The 18710-nt window shown below is 45.3% G+C and overlaps 1 protein-coding gene across 8 annotated transcripts in view; it reads right to left on the bottom strand.

Moving 5' to 3' along the window:
* Positions 1-15983, bottom strand: part of RUFY3 (RUN and FYVE domain containing 3) — a 55781-nt gene extending 39798 nt beyond the window's left edge. For 3 of the 8 annotated variants that reach the window (XR_010831533.1, XM_066996808.1, XM_066996811.1), the window contains exon 1: positions 15458-15983. Coding sequence is in view for 6 of the 8 variants with exons in the window: in XM_066996808.1 (XP_066852909.1) it covers positions 15458-15968 (511 nt within the window). In the remaining 2 variants the exon portion in view is untranslated. Of the gene's footprint in view, positions 1-7335; positions 8430-15131; positions 15298-15457 lie in introns of those variants that run through there. The other 5 variants (XM_066996812.1, XM_066996809.1, XM_066996810.1 and 2 more) reach the window with 5 other exon arrangements.
* Positions 15984-18710: the final 2727 nt, after the last annotated feature.

The raw sequence follows: 18710 nt of genomic DNA, 5'->3' as shown, positions 1-18710 counted from the left end.
CTCCCCTTCTTCCTCTAAATACAGACATCTACCTTTCATCTAAGACCCTATATTCAAAGCTAAGATCTTTCTTTTTCCTCCAGAAAGGAAAGAAAAGACCACTCCTCCACGCCTTATTAACAGGCGTGAGCCTAACTACAGCACTTCTCAGATTCACTTAAAGGTACTTCAAAGAGCAAGTGAAATTCTACAGCAACCATAAATATAACCGTAAGTTACAGATATTTTCACTGTCAGTCATGTCTCATTGTGCCCTGAAGAGAAGTACTAGCCACGTCCTACAGAGGGCTGCTAATGGAAGAAATGATGACACATGCGCTCATTAGAAGGCTAAAATCAGACAAATAGTCCTATAATTAGTTTTTAGTCTGCTGCTCTAACCACTTGCTCGTCTTTTCTGGGCCAAAGCATCCCATAAGGGGAAGTTGGAAGAGTTTTCTCAGAAGTACTGAATATGCACGACAAATCGCACTTGAGTCTTTCTTTTCTTTAAGGCTAACATTGTCCTTCATTGTACGGGCAACTAATACTTTTACCATTAAAAGGAAACCTTTAGTCATGTTCTTATGTTTACTTAAATTGCATTATCCCATATTTAATGCCTTAGGTATGATAATATGTTTAAGAAGGAAAAAATAAGCTGGTCAAGAAAGGTATGTGTGTAGGTATGTAATAAATAACTTCTTCATATGAGCTTTGCAAATCAGGTGGCTCACAGAGTCAACGAAGAAAAGGGAAGAGCCAAAAAGAGATTAAGCATCATATTGAAAGAAATCCACAGAATTCAAGAAGCGACCAGACAGTCTGCAGACCCCAATGACAGCAACTCTTTATTAAAAACTTAGCAAGTGGTTTAAAGAGAAAAAAAAAAATTAAACTCTCTACATAAAAATGAGGGGAGAGAGAACGAGTGCCTTACGCACAGCAGAAAAAAAGTCCATTCACTTCAGCCCGCAATTTCTGCCTGGGCAAGCTATTCCCAGAAGGGGAAAGTTAAAAAAAAAAAACAGATACTAAAAACACTTAACACACACATCATCCCGTCCTGCTGCACCGGCACATGCCCGCTTGCAAGTGCCGGCTATCCTTCCAGCGAGCACAGCAGGGAGAACACTGAGCGCACGGGTACCGCTGCTTCCCCTCACTGCCCAGAGCTGTACGTTGCTGACGCAACTGATGCTGGCGCAGCCTGCTCTCTGCAGATAACAGTTAATTTTACCTATTTCCTCTGACCGCACATCACACGTTGCCCCAATCCCTGCGCTGCTACGCTGCACCTCCTATCCTCGTCCCCTCAGCCAGTGCAACCTTACCTGGCATCCAGCTGTCCAGAATTTCTTTCTTTACCTCATGTTGCAGCACCAACAGTTTGTGCTTCCACCAATTGTAACAATTACGTGTTTTTAGTGAAAAAATTTATACTTATGAGGTTCTTTTAAAGGCCATTGTTAAGGCCATGAATAACTACTATGGGAAACTTTTGATTTTATTTTGGCACTTGACAGTTCACACACACAAACAAGAGAAAAACCACCCTACTTCTTTTCCTCCGTCTTTCACTTCCCATCTTGGTTAACACCTAAGGGGTTTCTCTGCAACTTCTGAATCATTATTTCTGAGGGAAGTAAACCTTCTCCACATTTCCCAGGCTCGTCTGTCTTCATTTAGAGTGAGCAAGCTTAGGAGAGCAAACAACTCTTGATTGCAATTTCTTAATTACAATGTTGAAAATATTTATAGAAGTTTAACCTTTAAAACAAACCCAAACTAGAGAAGTGCTGTTGTGACATCCATCTCATCCTCACCTAACAGGACATTCTCTTTTCCAATTAACTTGAGGGCTGCTGAACAATACCAATCGTCCCGAGGAGCTTTTTAAAGCTTCATCTTCCTTCCCCACTGGTTCAGGGTCAAATCTTCTGTCGGTCATTTCTCTTTCTTCACAGCTCTCTTGCCGGCTTGTGATGGGATTCAGTGCAAATACAGTAAGCAGGGCATCTCCTTCCTCCTCTCCAGGAGGATGACAATCTTTATCACGTTGCTTTTCAGTATGTGCTGTCTGGATTACATGACCTAACTGCTATTCCAAAGACCTAGGATTACTAACAGACTAATTCATGTATCTCACACATAATCGACTTCGCATTTGTTCTATTAAATCCAGTCTCCAGCTCACGCCTGTCAGGAGGGCGCATGACCTAAGAGTACCACAACTGCCAATCTGGCAAGCCACATGCTTTTTTAAGCTCCTTCAAACTTCTGCCCTGTTTAGAGGTTTACTGCCACCATTCACAGATTAGGAGAGTACTTTTATGACAAAAGAATAAATCTCACGCGGTTTCTGCCAGTGAGTGAAAGGTCGCTGCTACTCTCAGTAGGATGCTTACACCAGATTTGGTTTGGAGTCTGAAAGGCACAATTCGTGGGGCAATTCCACCTCTCTCAACAGTTTGCTCTTCCTATTCCACACCACAGAAAACCTAAAACCAACTAAGAGTCCACAGGGTTTCTTCCTAGGTGCCTTTTGTCCTCTGCAAACCAATGATTTCCACCAGGCCCCCAGCCTCCCCACTCACACGGCCCAGTCTGGCACAAGCCCCTTATGGCACACGATTTGGACAAAACCAAATGGCTTTGTAGCTCCCCCACCGAAAATGAGGCGATTCTCACAGCCCCCAGCACGCAAACTTCCGTGCTGAGAATCTGCTTATTTGCAAAACAAAAACATAAGGTCATGCTGCTTGTGCAAGAAAGATGGGAAAATAGTTAAAGAGAAAATTGAGAAAAGAGGTAGAATCTAAAGGACAACCTAATAAGCAGAATAACAGATTAATAGGCAAGAGGTATTTGAGCACATAGAAGTACAACTTGTCAGTAACAGCAAATCCTCAACTTCTGCTCATGGCATCTCACACAAACATGCAGCTGAAAGTAAGACTTTTAAACAAGTGGTGAAAAAAAGTAAAGAAAAAGCCAATTTTAGCTAGCAAAAAATATACTATGGAAAAAATGATTTAATCTTTGCATGTTATGAACATACTGCTCTAATTCCCCATTTTAGAGCAAATACAATAGGATTTTTTTTAAAAGTGATACTGTAATAGCTGCACATCAATTCAGATCATACAGCTATCACATGTATTCCTTCTGCTCTCAATTACAAGCTGCTCTCATGAGGATTAAAATTTCCATTGCTCTAACGTGAAGCTCCTCGTAAAGAATGATTATTCAAAGCAGAAATTTGCCATGCTGTAAAACAATACAAGACCATTTTGCACTTACTACGTTGGCCCAAAAGTTCAGATCTGTGTTGACTCTTATCTCTGCATGCATGCTTGAATGAGCAACAGAAAATATAAGATGTTTTTCCACACCTCGGTCCCTAAGGATGCCTAAACTGTTATATATATTGCAAACAAACAAGAGTCTAATAGCCACCAGTGCCACACCTCATCACTTTGGTATAGAACAAAAGTTTTGACTTCCTACTTAAGACCCATTGTTTAAAAATATGGGTATTTCTAGGCCAAGCAGACTTATACTTTATAGCAAAACAAGCTTATTTCACGTCCAAAGAACTGTTTCAAAAGAAAAGGAAATGCTTTCATTGTTAAACTGCAGCATTCCTATTACATGGTATCTTGAACACATACAGTTGCAAGAAACTCCCTAACTGTACTGATGAATCTACATTACTGCTACCCAACTTGAGGAACAACTCAGTTTTGCTCTGCGTTATGCTATCAAACTCCAACTCTATGGCAAGAAATGAAACAGCCCCAGATTTTCTTCTCAGACCAGAACCCATCTCCCAGCACAACTGGGCTTGGTTTTACTGGAAATCAACATCACTACAGGAAGATGCCTACTGTTTTTTAACATCAGTGAATACAACTGTGTTTACCACTAGGTCCTGAAATTACTAGCTCCCTCCCTGCCCCTCCAACTCCAAGCAGAAAACTGGCCTCAAGTTGGATTACTCCAGCGAGGGCTAAAGCCAACAGATTCCTGAGGAAAGGGCTGGCAGCAGGTTTGGCCTCAAAAATAAGCGCCAGCTGCCTCTCTGCTTAGGGAACTTGCAAAGCAAGATCAGGAAGCACAGCAACCTGCCTCTAGCTCCCCCTAACATCATATTTCCACAATCTGGCACTATTTAAACTTGTCTTCCGATGTCTCTCTCTTACTGAAATCGAAACGCAGGGGTTTGATGAGGGATATCAAACCAGAGTGAACAAGAATCACTTCCTTTAGCTTCCTCTTGTACATTTAAACCCTATTTCCTAAGTCATCTGCTCTAAAGCATCAATAAAAAAGCAGTAATAAAAGTAACAGCTAACAAGTCTCCTTTCATGGGAAAGGAAAAAAAAAAAAAACCTGCAGCTACTTGTTTAGCAGCAATCCAGTTTTCTGTTACTTTACTTGTTTAGCCCTGCCTTTGGTATAACCACAACAACGACAAAATCTTTAAAAATACAGAAATTGAATCTCACACCATAGCCAAAAATTGGGAGCAAAGCTTGAAGGTGTAAGGTCTGTAAGAGTTATTGGTTTAAAAACAAAATAAGGGAACCCAGAAGGTGCAATGGGAGACCCCCCGGTCTCCCATGGAATTCACTGAGTCATCACAGGGCACCTCATGAGAGCAGCCCCGACGAGTCCAAATTCGTGAGACTCAACTCTTATTTTCCCATCACATTTTCAGCCTTCCCCATCCTCTCTGCTGTTCTGTTCGTGACCCTCTGTCTTGTCTCCTTACTTTTCCACTGCCCAGAGCTGCCGTCTCCCTCATTCCCAGGTCCTCCTCTCGCTGTGACGTGACGGGCGGGCAGTTCTGGGTGCAGATGGCTGTGATGCAAGGCCAGGAGCACGGCTTCTGCTCATCCCCAGCACAACGATGCGGGAGGAGGAGGAGGAGGATGGCGGGATGGCTGCTTGTGGGCAGGGGAAGGGGGCACAGCAGGTCGCAGAGCAGAGAGAGGCTGGAGGCAAAACCTCTCTGGGAGCAGCATGAACTGAAGGACAGTAACCTGGGGCTTCAAATCCTTTCAAGCAGGATGTTGGATGTGCAACTGCAATATATTCTTTTTATTTGTTATTTTACACGTCTTGCTTCGTAGGAAAAAAATGCAACTTCTTGTTATGCCTTTGGCAGAACCCTAGGGCTTTTTTTTCTTCACAGTCCCTACATTTCTGCATCAGTGTTATAGAGCTATTTCAGAACAAGCCAGCCCCAGCTCCGCTGCTTTTCCTCTCAGACAAGCACTTGGTGTTTGCAAGCCCCGTCATCCCGTCCCCTCAACCCTGGCACGCACCGAGGACACCAAAGCAGTGCTGATGCAGTAACTGCAGTTTCAACACAAGGGATCAAGCTGTGTCAGCTTTCTTATTATGAACACTTCTCCCTGAGCTTACCTCTACTAAAAACATAACTTGGATCGAAAAAAAAAAAAAGTCTCTCCCTCCCAACAAGCAACTTTAAGTTATGAATGTATAAATAGCTGCATCAAGGTCATTATGACAGAGCACTCTTTTTACTAATTTTTGACATGCAAATGAAATAATGTTGCAGTGAAATGAGCAAATGCTATTTTTCAACTCTCTCTGGTACCTGCAAGAGAGTGATTATAATTACAGTTTAAAAAGCAATTATTTTTGTAGTTTGGGGAAGGGTTATTCTAGCCTTTGCCTTGTTTACAGAAACATGCAAGAGTGCGATCTGTAGTCTACAGGGACATGCTTTCAACATATTTGAGAAAGGTAATGCAGAGAAGCTTTATTACAGGAATTGGATTCATCTAAGCCTACCTTCCCCCCGAGTTTGGCCAGAGCGAGAAGACGAAGAAAGAAAAGATGCATACAAGAACAAGGACCTAAATAACGAACTCACAGTGCTACAGAAAGATTTTCTAGGCTATACCAAGAGCCCTAGACTGCTTTGATTATTTACTAATCACAGTGTGACAAACCAAAAGGGCAGTTACTGTTTATCAGAGAGGGAGGGAGAAGGACAAAGAGTAACAATCAATCCACCAACACAAGATGATGCTGCTAAAACAACCCAAAAATCGGAAGTCCAAAGCCACACAAGACTACGTCTATGCCACACACAAGACCATAGGAATGAGAAGTCAGCTGAATTACTGCACCCTTGGCTCACCCTGTACTGACTGCTCTGGCTCCATTTTCCTGAGCCTACAGCAGCTCTCTGAAAGGCTGGGATGTGCTTCAAAGGGAACGTCAGTCTCTGCTGTTTAAATCTCTCTCCACTACCACATATTTGGCAAGCAAATACGAACCAGAGGGCTGCTACCACAGAATTAAGTTTAAAGCTCGAGTCCTCCCCACAATTTAAGCTGCCTCATCCAGCAAGACAGCGATACAGTAAGATATTACTGAGTTGCTAAGCCAGCATCAAATAGGTCAAGCAGGACTACTTGGTGGGACTACACACTTCACTAGTTGCTGGAAAAGGGATGAAAGATGGAGTTCCCTCGCTGTATGACCGAAAGATGCTCAGCATCTGGCAAGGGGCACTCTGAACCCAGCAGTATTGGTGCTAAGTGACCATGGAAGCACTAGCTACCTTACAGTGAATTTCTGCAGGAATTTTGCATCTCCTCCTTCCCCGCTTCTTTACTGATAGGGCAATGCGTCGCTGTCCTCTTGGTGTGTTTTTTTTTCCTCCCCTCAGTTTTCACAAAGCTTTCAGTCCTTGTTTCACCTGACCTGGTATTAAACTGCTTTCACCATCAACCCAGATCACAAATCCTTTTCCAACAAAAAGCAAGATGTGTTACACCTGCACATTTCAGGCTTCTAAGCCATAACAAACAACAGCACGGCCAGCAGAAGTGAGCTGCAAGACTTGTGATGGTGTTATCACTTGACAATCAGCATAGCTGCGTAATCACTTGGGGCTTTCCAAAAACTACCCACCGGCCATGTACAGACAGAAGGCAGTATTTTGACAGTGTGCTCCAGCTGTAGAAGCTGACATTTGACAAATACAGCTATAAGATTAAAGTTGTGACTACAGATGTTATTGAATATACGACATGGTATGTTCCTTCCTGAGACACAAACCTGATCTTTCCTGATACACCTTAAAGAAAAACCACACAAGTCTGTCTCTGTTAAAGGGTGGATTACAAAGGACACACCAAATTCCAACAGCAATCTGAAGCACCGAGTCGGCTTTTTGATATGTTAGATGGTGTCCAGGTTCTCCAGGCAGGCCAAGAGCATCTCATCCCAGAGACACCCCCTCCCAACCTGTGCAGCGGCCGTAACAATGCGGCGGCTGCGGGGATCCCGAGGCAGGGAACCGGACCGTACCTTCGTGGGTAGGCTCTGGGTCGGGTGTCAGTGAGATGTCGTCCAGCTCGCGCAAGCAGAGCCATTCTCCATCCATCGACACTCGGAATTTGCAAAGATAGATGGTCTCCATGGCAGCCTGAGTGATCTTGTCTGTGGTGGGGGTTGGCATGTCGCTTTGAGGCGTCAGAGCAGACATGATGACTCAGCTGGTACAACAACAACAGGGGGGGAAAAAAAAATAAAAAGAAAAGCTTTCTGAAGAAGAAAAGGAGAAATACCTTGCTAGTATAGGACAGATATGCTCAGGATCGCACAGACTGCTTTGGCCTTTTCATATATAAAGCAAGGTAAAAACGCTGCTCCTTCACGCTCGACTCTTCCTCCCTCCTTTCCACCACTGTCGTTGTCTTCAGATATGCTGAAGGCTATTGATCCTAAGCAGCCACAGAAAACCTGACTTCCGCATCAAACATGAAAAAAATTATAAACAGAAGAAAATAAGCAGGAGGAAGAAAAAGAAGGGCTTCCTCTGACGACCACCCAAACAAAAACAAAGGAAGGACAGAGAGGAGGATATCCAGGTTTGCTGAAATCAAGCTGCAGGTTCCTTTCTTCCCAGATAAGCCAGGGCAGCGAGTGCTGATAGGATTGGTTGTGCGCAGTAAGCAGGGTGTTGACCAAAATGGCTGACTAATGAACTGAACTGAAAATTCAGGCTCATGTGATCAGCTGCTCTGAGCGCAGGGCGAGCAATTCCCAGGATGCTTCGTAGAGGCTGCTGATGCAGGGACGGCAATTAGGCGCTCATCATCCGCAGCACCTCCTCGCCGGGCTCTGCCAGTCCATCCGGGAGCCAGCGCGACACGCCACACGCTACGGAGAGGCGCAGACCCGCGGCGCGAGGCACACAAAGAGGCGTTTGTATTCCTTTCACGCGCCCCGATGGCACCGGGTGAATGAAAAATAAGCACCTTTGTTTTCACAGGAGGCGCGCAAGTCGCAGCTTCATTTTAATTTTTGGTCACGCAACATTCTCAAAGGGAACTAAGATTCCTGACATATAAAAGTATTTTTAGGATGGATTTGTCATCTCAGGGAAACAATGGGGGGAAAAAAAAGACCCAGAGCTAAGCATTCCAGCGCTGTAGGATTAAGCTCTTCTAGAAGGGCACATGCACACGGAAGAACAATGAGGAAGAACAGCACAAAGAGAGGCACTCGACTCAATCTTACACTTAAAAACCTCATCTGAAAATGGGTATCTTGCTCAGGTGAGGCCCGCGAAGAGGCATTACCTCTCAGCAGGTAGAGGAAGGGGCTTCCAGTTTCTCACGAACCAGGTGAGAGCAATGCGTCGTCCTGCCGGCCCAGTCCCCTCAGTGCCCCCAGCCCCACCTCTAGGGCACAAGGAGCTGCGCTGGCCCCGAGTCAGCAGGCACCCTTCTTATTCCTAAGGTCACTGATTAACCAGGGCTCCTGACACAGCATCGTCACCCACTTGAACTGCGATATGAGGCAGTAATAAATTACTTTATCTTATTCCCGTGTGGCTCGAGGATATTGTGGAGAGCAGCTGGGTAGCATCTGAAATGGATGCCTCGTTCTCCCCCACCACACAAATCTGGTGAAAGCTGACTGTTCACCAAAAAAACAAATTGATAGAAACACGTGAACGATTAACTCAGGAGAACTTAGTTATTGGCCGTATGGTTTTTCCTTAAGAAACGCTCAAAAGGATGCGTGTCTATTTCTTAGCAATATGAAATACAATAATTGATCACAATAATTGATCGCCTGATGCAGAATTCAGAATGCCAACACACACAGACTTTTGAAAAAAAGCACCTATTCTGCCAAAAACTCATAAAACTGGCAAAAAAACAGGAATCGTGGTTGCTATTTCTAACAGTCAAGAGGAAGCAGTTGCTTTCCGTGAAAACTTCCTGCTTGGTGCAGAGCATTTTGACTCAGCAACTCTTTCTCCCCATTAGACTAGAACAAAGAGCCATGCAGCATGTTATTACAGCGATGCAAAGGAGAATTATTTCACAAATGACAACAGTCCCTATTGTTCCTTCTCCCTAGGAAAGAATGGGTTTTATAATCCACGCTGACAGCATTTTAACTCGGATTGTATTTATAAATCCTTTCAACAACAATCTCTGGTTTCAGCAGTCACATTTTAATACTTTTAAAACCAGTGAAAGTTGCCATATGCAAACAGGTACAGGAGAACAGCTGTTCACTTCACTCTTGCTACCTTTTGAAAGGACCTGAACAAACAGCAAATAAATTAAACCCTTGAAAATCAACCAAATACCATAAGCTATTCCATAAGCTATTATCTGACATATCTAACTGACAGTCTAACTATTTTCCTTTGGGAAAAAAAAAAACAACACAAACAACATCAGGTGTAACCCTGCAGCTCCCATTTCACAACAAAGGTCTTCCACTGATTCAGCATTGACAAGTGACCCATATAGTGGGACCACAGTTGAAGTTTGTTTAAAAATTAACCAACTGCTCTATTTGTTTTCTTTCATGCCATTTGCTGCTTCTTAGCACGAAGAAATAAAAGAAGCCAGTCTGTCCCTTTCAGCTCAGTTGCATTTTCAGGCTCCCTTATGCAATCAATGTTCCTGCTGTAGAGACTGCATAGGGATATTTTATTAAAGAAAACGGAAGTAATTCCAAGTATTGCCCAGCTCTGAAAATTTTCAGTGTATTAGTATCTCTTACATAAAGCAGAGCTTTGGACAGAGCATACCACCTAGCAGATTTTGAACAACTGCCAGCTTAAAAGAAACAGAGCTACTTCACCTATATAAAACTTCTACTCCTTAAGGCACAAAATCATTATCATCTATGCAGATACCTAAAAACTGATTTTTTTTTTTTTTAAAGACAAGTACAGAATTTCTTTTTCAAGTTGATTTTTTTTTTCCTTACGGAGTTCTGATATGAGTATTTGAATAGCTAAGAACTCCTCACCTGCCCTGAGAAGATAGCAATCTCCAAGTTTTAGCACGACTGAATTCACACCCACAGAATGAAAACAGAGAACTTCGCTTTCAAACACCACTTTCAGGGTAGGCTAAAACAAGTATCAAGAATGCTTTAAAAAAAAAAAAGTCTATATGTCAGTTACAGCACTGTTGGAAAATGAAGGATATACTCATGAAACAAGCAAACAATGTCCCCCACCCCACCACTAACAGCAACAAGCAAAAATCTCACATGAACTATCCCGTGATTTACTGACCTGACAGCCTTTTACCCCACCTGGAAATCAGGATACTAAACCTACACCCCCACCCCATCCTGTGCTTCAAAGCTACAAATCAACAAAGAATCTTATAAAGCAACAGTGTCAAATATTTGTAGGCTTCATAAAGCATTTGATAAAAATCCCCTGCAACTCCATGCTGAGCGCTCAAGCTTCAGGAAGGTTCAAAGAGTGGTCAAAAGACAGAAGAGGACCAAGGGTAAGTATAAATGAAGAGGAGGTTAGTAACACACAACCACTTTCTGAATCTCAGACAAGTCAGGCGGCTTTGACTGGTCTTACAAAATTCTAATATTAACTACGTGATGGCAAAGCAGAATAGAGGCTTGGACAGGTGACAAAATGCAGCAGTTTACAAAAACGTTTGTGTTTTAGGACTTAACCATCTGAAAGCAAACGATTCCACCAGCCAGAAGCATTTCATATCTCAGTTGTACTAGAAAATATTCCTAATTTATTCAGCTTTTGAAATGAAAATGATCTAAGCAATAAAAAACAAACAAATCCCCAAAGCACCTTTTGGACTCCAGGGGGCACCTTTGGGTGGAGTTTTACTGCCAATGCCAGGAAATCCAGCCTGCAACCAAGCTGACTTAGCATCCTTACGAGAAACCTTTCCCTGATTGCTGCGTAGAGATTGCACAGCAGCCATACAACAAAGAGGCAAAGTTGGCAATGAGATTACTGCTTCAGATGACTGCACTATTTCTAGTTATTTAAGATTGCAGGAGACCACAGAACCATAAAAAAGCCAATAGTACTATGCAAATGGGAACCACTTCTGAAGGAAACTGTTGGTAACAGCTCAGATGCACCACTGAGCTCTAAAATAGCTGCTCAGAGCATCTCGAAAAAGAGTACCATATCAGCGGTAACTTCACGCAAAAAGGATACAAATTATGATGAAACACAAGCTTTTGTATCACAGTGTAAGACGAGCGTGAATCATGAGCAAGTTCGTGCAAGTTTCTCCAAAAGCCTGTAACCTCTTTGTGGCTGCTGCACACATCAGACAGCCTGTCAGTCTGGTCCAGCAAGGCAGCTCCCACACTTCTAAGTGAAAAAAATCTGGTCTTCCTATTTTCTGCCCATGCTCTTTCCTGATACGCAGAAACCTCTTCCTGGCAGACCTATGAACATGACTCCTCCTCTCGTGCCACCTCTCTTTCAGGCTGTTTCTGACACTTCTGCCAGCACAGACACACACGCATACCTCACCTAACTGTGGCACTTTGAACGCTGCATGCCAAAAAAACACAAACAGGCAAAAGACAATGTAATGAGCTGGAAACCAGCAACAGAATTTCTCAGCTCCCTGAACACGCGATAAACTTTGTTTTCTACCTACTGGGAAGTAGAGATATTTAAGGATTTAAATACTTGACATAGCTGAGGGTACAATTAAGTAACAGGAAAGAAAAGTCTACTTGAAGTATTGTATCTGTCGGGCTTTGAGTGGGAGCAAGGAACTTTGTTGTTTTTTTCCCTCCTCAAAGACAGCACGATCAAGTTGCTTTTGTAGCATTTAAGTCTTCCGAGGATTCACTACAGCTCAGCATGTTTAAGTAAGTCTCCCTCTTGTTCTCTGTCTGGAACCATCTGTATCAAAAAAAGCAGGTGCTGCTGGCATTAAAAGCTTTTGCAGTCTCCTTCCCTTAGCAGCTCTCATCTTGACCTGACATTTGCCATCATCTCACCCCTCTCACCTTGTAATTAAAACTTGGATAAGAAGGAGAAAAATCAGTCCTGGAAAAACAGGAAAAAAAAGAAAGCACGAGACAAAGTTGATACAGAAAATAATAGTTATAACAGTAAGAGTGATAACTACTCTTACAAGTTCATTCTTTGTCACCACAAATGTTAGTTGCTGGGCTTCACATCACCGGCACCACACAGCTTGCTCCACCGCCCTGGTAGCACGAGGGTGATGCTGCTGCCTGGGCACGAATAATGCTTTAGTTGGTTTCTACCCATGGAAGCCAACAGTCGTACACAGAATCCCGTGAGGCCACCGCTCCCCACGAGAACCCTAACGGAGCTACAAAGGCTGCAGCTACTTCACCAATAGCAAATATGCTCTTCTAAAATTTTCAAATATGAAATTAAACAGCTCTACAGGCCCCTTCTACCCTGCAGAGATACCTCTCTCAAGAGAACAGTTACATGACTGCGTCATGACAGGAAATAAAAAGACTACCTCAAATAAACCTCCAAAACATCCTGCACTACTGACTTTTCAGGGAGTTGATCACTGCCTTCACTGTAAGAGGCTAATGTCAATAAAGAGTAATTACTTTCATTACTATTTGTGGAAATGACAGGCTTCAGGGCACTGAAGGAAGGAACTCATGATCTGGCAGGAACCGTCTTTCACTTAAAACTCTCCTTTCACTTTACAGCTATGTAGGGAGGGATTAAGCATTCACAGAGTACATCACGTTTTCGTAACACAGGCACATCATGCAAAAAAAAATTTCTTCACACTCCCCGGTTTATCTCAACTCCAAAAATAACTAAAGCACTGAAGAATCAAGGGAAGCAGACATGAACAATCACTTCAGGTACTATTGCAGAGCAAAGAAAAGCAGACCAAAAATAGTCGATGCTAAGCAGTCACATGCTATTGCAACATGAACTCACAACGTTTGAGAAGAGCCCGTGAAACAGGCCAACGGGTTTCCCCAGTAACACAAGCAGGACAATCTTGATAGCCCGGCCATCACTAATGACACCACACCTCAAGGCTGCAGAGTAACAGCCATCTAGAGCAGATGCAACAAGCGATGACACCTGCAAGGCCAGGTACTCTACAGGTAGCTGAGACTCAGTTCAGCACTCAAACACACAAAATGCTTTCTGTTGCAGAGCTGAGCTCTACCCACTGCTTTAACATCAGTCCCGAAGCAGCAAGCAAACAAGCGAAACTCTGCAGCAGGATCCATTGCTCCTGCTGCTCAGCGATGAGCAAATGAGAGCTGCTGTTTCAGAGACATGAGAACCAAAAAAAAAAAAAAAAACCACCCACAGAATAACAGGCATGATGAAAAAGTTGATTTGCAGACAGGACACCCCCCAGGAGAAACAGATCAGAGTCCATGACACTGTGCAAATGGCTTATGATTCCTGTTCCCTTCATACCCAGCTGTGTCAGTCACTGAGCAGGCTTCGACACGATATTGCACAGGCAGATATTACCTCTGAGATAAGAATGAGCAAGGGAGACTCCAGATATATTTTACAATGCTTTTTTCCACATAGTCTATATGAATATCCGCTGCAGAGTAACACCAACACAAGGGATAAAGCATTGCTCAGCTGATGAGTGTGTACACTAACTCCTTGTGATCTTGAACAAACGTGCCTCAGCCTCACCACATCTACGCAGAACCCCTCCTAGAAAGGTACTAGAACAATTAAGCAGTTTGAACAGTACAAGCACGATAGCAAAGACTAAATAAATATTTTTAAACCCTTCAGAGAATTCTTTTCTCTGTCACGAATAGCTCACTCCCTTGCACGCACATCACACAGCTACAGAGTGTGAAGATTTCCTGATTAGTAGACACTTTTTAAAAATATCTTGGTTTTGAGAGGAAGTTAACAGTTGAAAATGACGAGTCAGGAGGGAGGGATACTTAGTCCGCAGAAAGAGATCTGCGACCAGAGAGAGCCCTTCATATAACTAAGAACAAAGGTGGGTCACTTCACCTGCTCTTTACATTACAGAAATTAATTTATCTCACTGGTTATAGCTTTGCTGACTAATAGTTTAAATAATGTACATTACCTTCAGAAGGAGTAAAACCCAACGAAGATACCTTCCCCCAAATCATCAGCTATTGTGTGAGTGAATACACACCTGAGATGCAGCCAGAAGGAAATAAAACAAAGGTAAAAAGCTGTCACCCGTGCCCAGGCACAAGCCCAGAAGATGACAAAGCTACAGGCAATTTTCAAGATGGATGGATAAGGGAAAATCTCTGCTATACGCACCCCTATGCATAGTTTTTGTTTCTAAAACACACCCATTTCGCACTATTTCAGTTTATCCAAATGCACTGCAAGAACATCATAAAGATCACCGTGAAGCTGAAAACAGCTTCCCACCCAGCACACCCCACAGGAGAGAGCACACGTAGCAAAACACTTTGGCCTCGCCTGGCACCCAGAACAAATACCCTCTGCCCCAGCACAAGGAGGAAGCCCCAGTGGGTGTTTTCCATCTCCTAACCACATTGTGAGGCAGGGCTGAGCTGTTAGGCTTCAAAGAACTATTAACATTGACCTCCAAGATCATCTGGTCCAACCACCCCCCTACCACCAATGTCACCCACTAAACCATGTCCCCAGGCACCACGTCCAGCCTTTCCTTGAACACCCCCAGGGACGGTGACTCCACCACCTCCCTGGGCAACCCGTCCCAACGCCTGACTGCTCTTCCTGAGAAGAAATGTCTCCTCATTTCCATACTGAACCTCCCCTGGCGCAACTTGAGGCCATTCCCTTTAGCCCTGTCGCTGGTTACCTGTGAGAAGAGGCTCCCCACGGCTGCACAGCTCTCAGAGGAACGGTCCCGAAAGGAGAGAAGACCCCACGAACGTGTCTCCAGAGCAGTGCTCTGGCTGCGTTTGGGGTGCAGCACACCTCCCCTAACCGGAGGCACACACGTGTGCTGCCTGGGGAGCGGCGATGCCACGACGGCACCTCCCCAACCCCACTCCCCGCAACCCCGCCAGCTCAGGGGGCGCTCAGGGGGGGACCCCCCGCTCCCTACACCCCCAGCACCCCGATCCACGCCGGCTCGGGAGGGAGGAGGGCAAAAGGGAGGCTCCCGGCCCCGAGGCTACTCACGGGCGCCGGCGGCTCCCTCCGGCCCCGGGTAGCTCAGCAGCAGCACGGGCAGGGCGGCCCCGCCGCGGGGCGCCGGGGGTCTCCACACGCTGGGCGGCGCGGCGGCGCCTCCATGGCCGGGGTAGAGGAGGAAGAAAGGCGGCGAGGCTGGGGGCGGCGAGGCTGGGGGCGCCTCGTCCTCTTCTGCCGCCGCCGGGCCGGGCTCGTCCCGCTGCTCCATGGCGGGGGGCAGCTCCCCGCCGCCCCCGTCCCGGCAACTTTCGGCCACAAGCGGCGCCCGCTCCGCCTCCGCCATCGCCGCCCCGGGCCGCGGCTCCGCCCCGGTGGGGAAGCTGGGCCTGTGCCGGCCTCCGGCCTCCGCCCACGACCGGGCCCGGCGGGTGGTGGCGGCGAGCCCGGCTGCTGTGCCGCCCCCTTTCCCCTCGAGTAGGGGTAGGGGGAATGGCCTAGGAGTAGGGGGAACGGCCTCAAGTTGCGCCAGGGGAGGTTCAGGGTGGAAATGAGGAGACATTTCCTCTCACAAAGAGCAGTCAGGCACTGGGACGGGTTGCCCAGGGAGGTGGTGGAGTCACCGTCCTTACGGGTGTTTAAGGAAAGGTTGGACGTGGTGCTTGGGGACATGGTTTAGTGGGTGACAGTGGTAGTGAGGGGACTGTTGGACCAGAAGATCTTGGAGGGCTTTTCCAATGTTAATGACTCCGTGATTCTAAATCCCCACGTCCCCACCACAGGAGGCGGTCACAGAAGCCAGGCTGTGGCTATGGCACGAAGCAGGCAGCCCCAGCCTCCCAGATAAAACACCACTGCCCTGCTAGGGACAGCTGTGGTTCAAAACGAGCCACTGCCCCTTCCACCTGCATTCCCCATGTAGCTGGCAAGTGAGTGGCAAAGAATGGAGAAAGCAGCCTGGGGAGGTGCGGGGCTGCCTCAGCTGCTGCAGTTCACTGGGCTACGAGCTTCATGGGGAAACGTGGATTTTAATCTGTGGAAATGCACATTTTAATCTGGGGAAACAATCTCCAGGAAGTCAGGTACCCACATGTGTTAACTTATCTGTAAAGTCAAGCCATTCCCCTACCTCTTGCCTCCCCCTCGCTTTCCGGAGTGCAAGATCTCACTGACAACAGCATTTTCAGATCCTTTGACAAGAGGTGACAACACAAACTCCAAATACAGTCTTTACCATTAAAACAAACACATTGGTGGTACCCCATAGGAATCTCACCTCAAAGACAGCCTTTAGAAAGGCAGCAATAAAGAATTTTCATTCAGGCAGGGCTTTAAATGCGGACCACAGTGTTGTCAGCAGAGGGAGAATGCCAATCTGCCAGTTTTTAAAGAATATCCTGTTCATTCAGTATACTTAGGTCAGACTGAAACAGGCTGCTTTTTTTTTTTTTTTTTTTTTTTTTTTAATCTCACATAACAGTTGCAAAACCGAAGCTGAAAAGGCAACTGATTGCTGGAGACTTTTCTGTAGCGCTGCCCCAAGTCATGCAATATGTTGCAGCTAATTTAACAGATGCTTTAATCCCTTTCAGAAATCCAAACGTTTGGTTTTGAGATTTGTATTTGCCAGTGCTAGCGAGAGCAAAATCATGTCCAAACTGTTGCTGATAGCAAACAATGGGAGACAACTATGAAAGCCTTGACAAAATTAAAGCAGTAGCAAATGTACTTCCTTCTGAGTTATTGAATACATTTTCCTTACCCTGCACAAACAGAAATTTTACGTTGTGACACAGAAAGCACTGTCCAACTCTCTGCCCTTGGATTTTTTCAGTTCCAGCTTCCAAAGGCAAGCCAGGCTTACTCTGGATGCAACTACTGGAAGAAGGAAAAACAAAACACAAAACAGTGTTAGCCATGAACTTGCTCCACTTATTTTCCTAACCATGATCCGTGATACCTCCCCATCTTTCACATGCATCTGTTTTAACAGGGGTCTTCAAAAACTATTTACCATCAGGGATTTCCTTTCAGCACTAAACATCTACTAAACATTTCTTAGAGCAATGCTACGGTGTTCCCCCTCCCATGGCATTTATAATCACAGCCTTCTCATGATTACTCATACATAAAACCATACTGGAAAGAACTATTTATGGCTTCGTCCAGTTTCTGAACCAACCAACTGAACAAAATGCCATGTTTAATCTTCATTAAAACGAGTTGATGCCGCAGACCTGGGAGATGAGCTGGGCCATCTGCTGGCTGCCTGCGGTGGGCACGCTGACACGCCGCACTTGCCCTTGCCTTTAGCTTTAATCTTGACGTTTCTGGAAAGCGAGCCTGTAATTGCACCATAACATATATCCCTTATTTATTGCTCAGATGGAAGCTGCCAGAATTTTGCTTGCCAGCTGCCTAAAGCTTTTCGAGGGAACACAAAACCACCTCGGATACTTGCAGCTTGCCTGCCTGTCTGCGGAAGCGCGTCAGCCCCTCATTTTTGCACAAAGTGCGAAACGTGCACGAGCAGATGCTGTAGTAATGAGATCAGTTAGCATCTCTGCGGGATGTTTTTCACATCCCGTGTGATGCCTGCCAGGAAACACCGCTCCTCTCTTGAAAAACCACCTGAGCTGCTTTTTCCCCAGCACATAAGCTTTCACTGGCCAAAAGCGTAGCTCAGCATCATCACTAGTGGCCTCCATCATGATCCCAGTGCAGAATTAATAGAAATGGTTTCGTTTTGGGAAAAGCACCAGTTCCCTCCTTGGTAAGGCTTAGGCTAGTTTCTCATTTTGGAGCAGACTTGTTATGTTTCACATGACTACCCACTCATAGCCATGCATTTTTCTCTGGGAGCAGCAAGCAGCGAATGCTGTTGATTGCAGCTCACAGTACGAGAGAGCAAGCACCCGGGAAGAATGTCTTCATCCCCAAGGCCAACAGGTTACACTTCTTGCCTGAGGCCATCTGGTCAGACAGGGCATCGCTCAAATGAAAAGGCATTTTCAGTGACCTCTTCAAGCAAGCCATGCATTTGCCTGTGTGATGCTCTTGCAGAACAAGGGTTTGACATGTGCCTCTTAGACCCAGCTTCCCCAGAGAAGCCAGCCGCAGGGCCTCAGACAACAATTTTCACCTTCTAGCAGTCGATGCTGGGACTTTGGGATGTGAGAAATGAATCCTTACCCTTGCAATCACCTCCACCCTTTCCTCTCCCCATGTAGAGACCTCCTACCAGCACAGACAAGACCAGCACTGACCAGAAACACCAAATTCTTCTTCTCTGCTGCCATCAACA

The sequence above is a fragment of the Anser cygnoides genome, chromosome 4 (genome assembly GCF_040182565.1).
Source record: "Anser cygnoides isolate HZ-2024a breed goose chromosome 4, Taihu_goose_T2T_genome, whole genome shotgun sequence".
Taxonomy (NCBI): domain Eukaryota; kingdom Metazoa; phylum Chordata; class Aves; order Anseriformes; family Anatidae; genus Anser; species Anser cygnoides.
The sequence above is the reverse complement of the archived record's forward strand: the minus strand, read 5'-3'. Positions and strand labels throughout refer to the sequence as shown.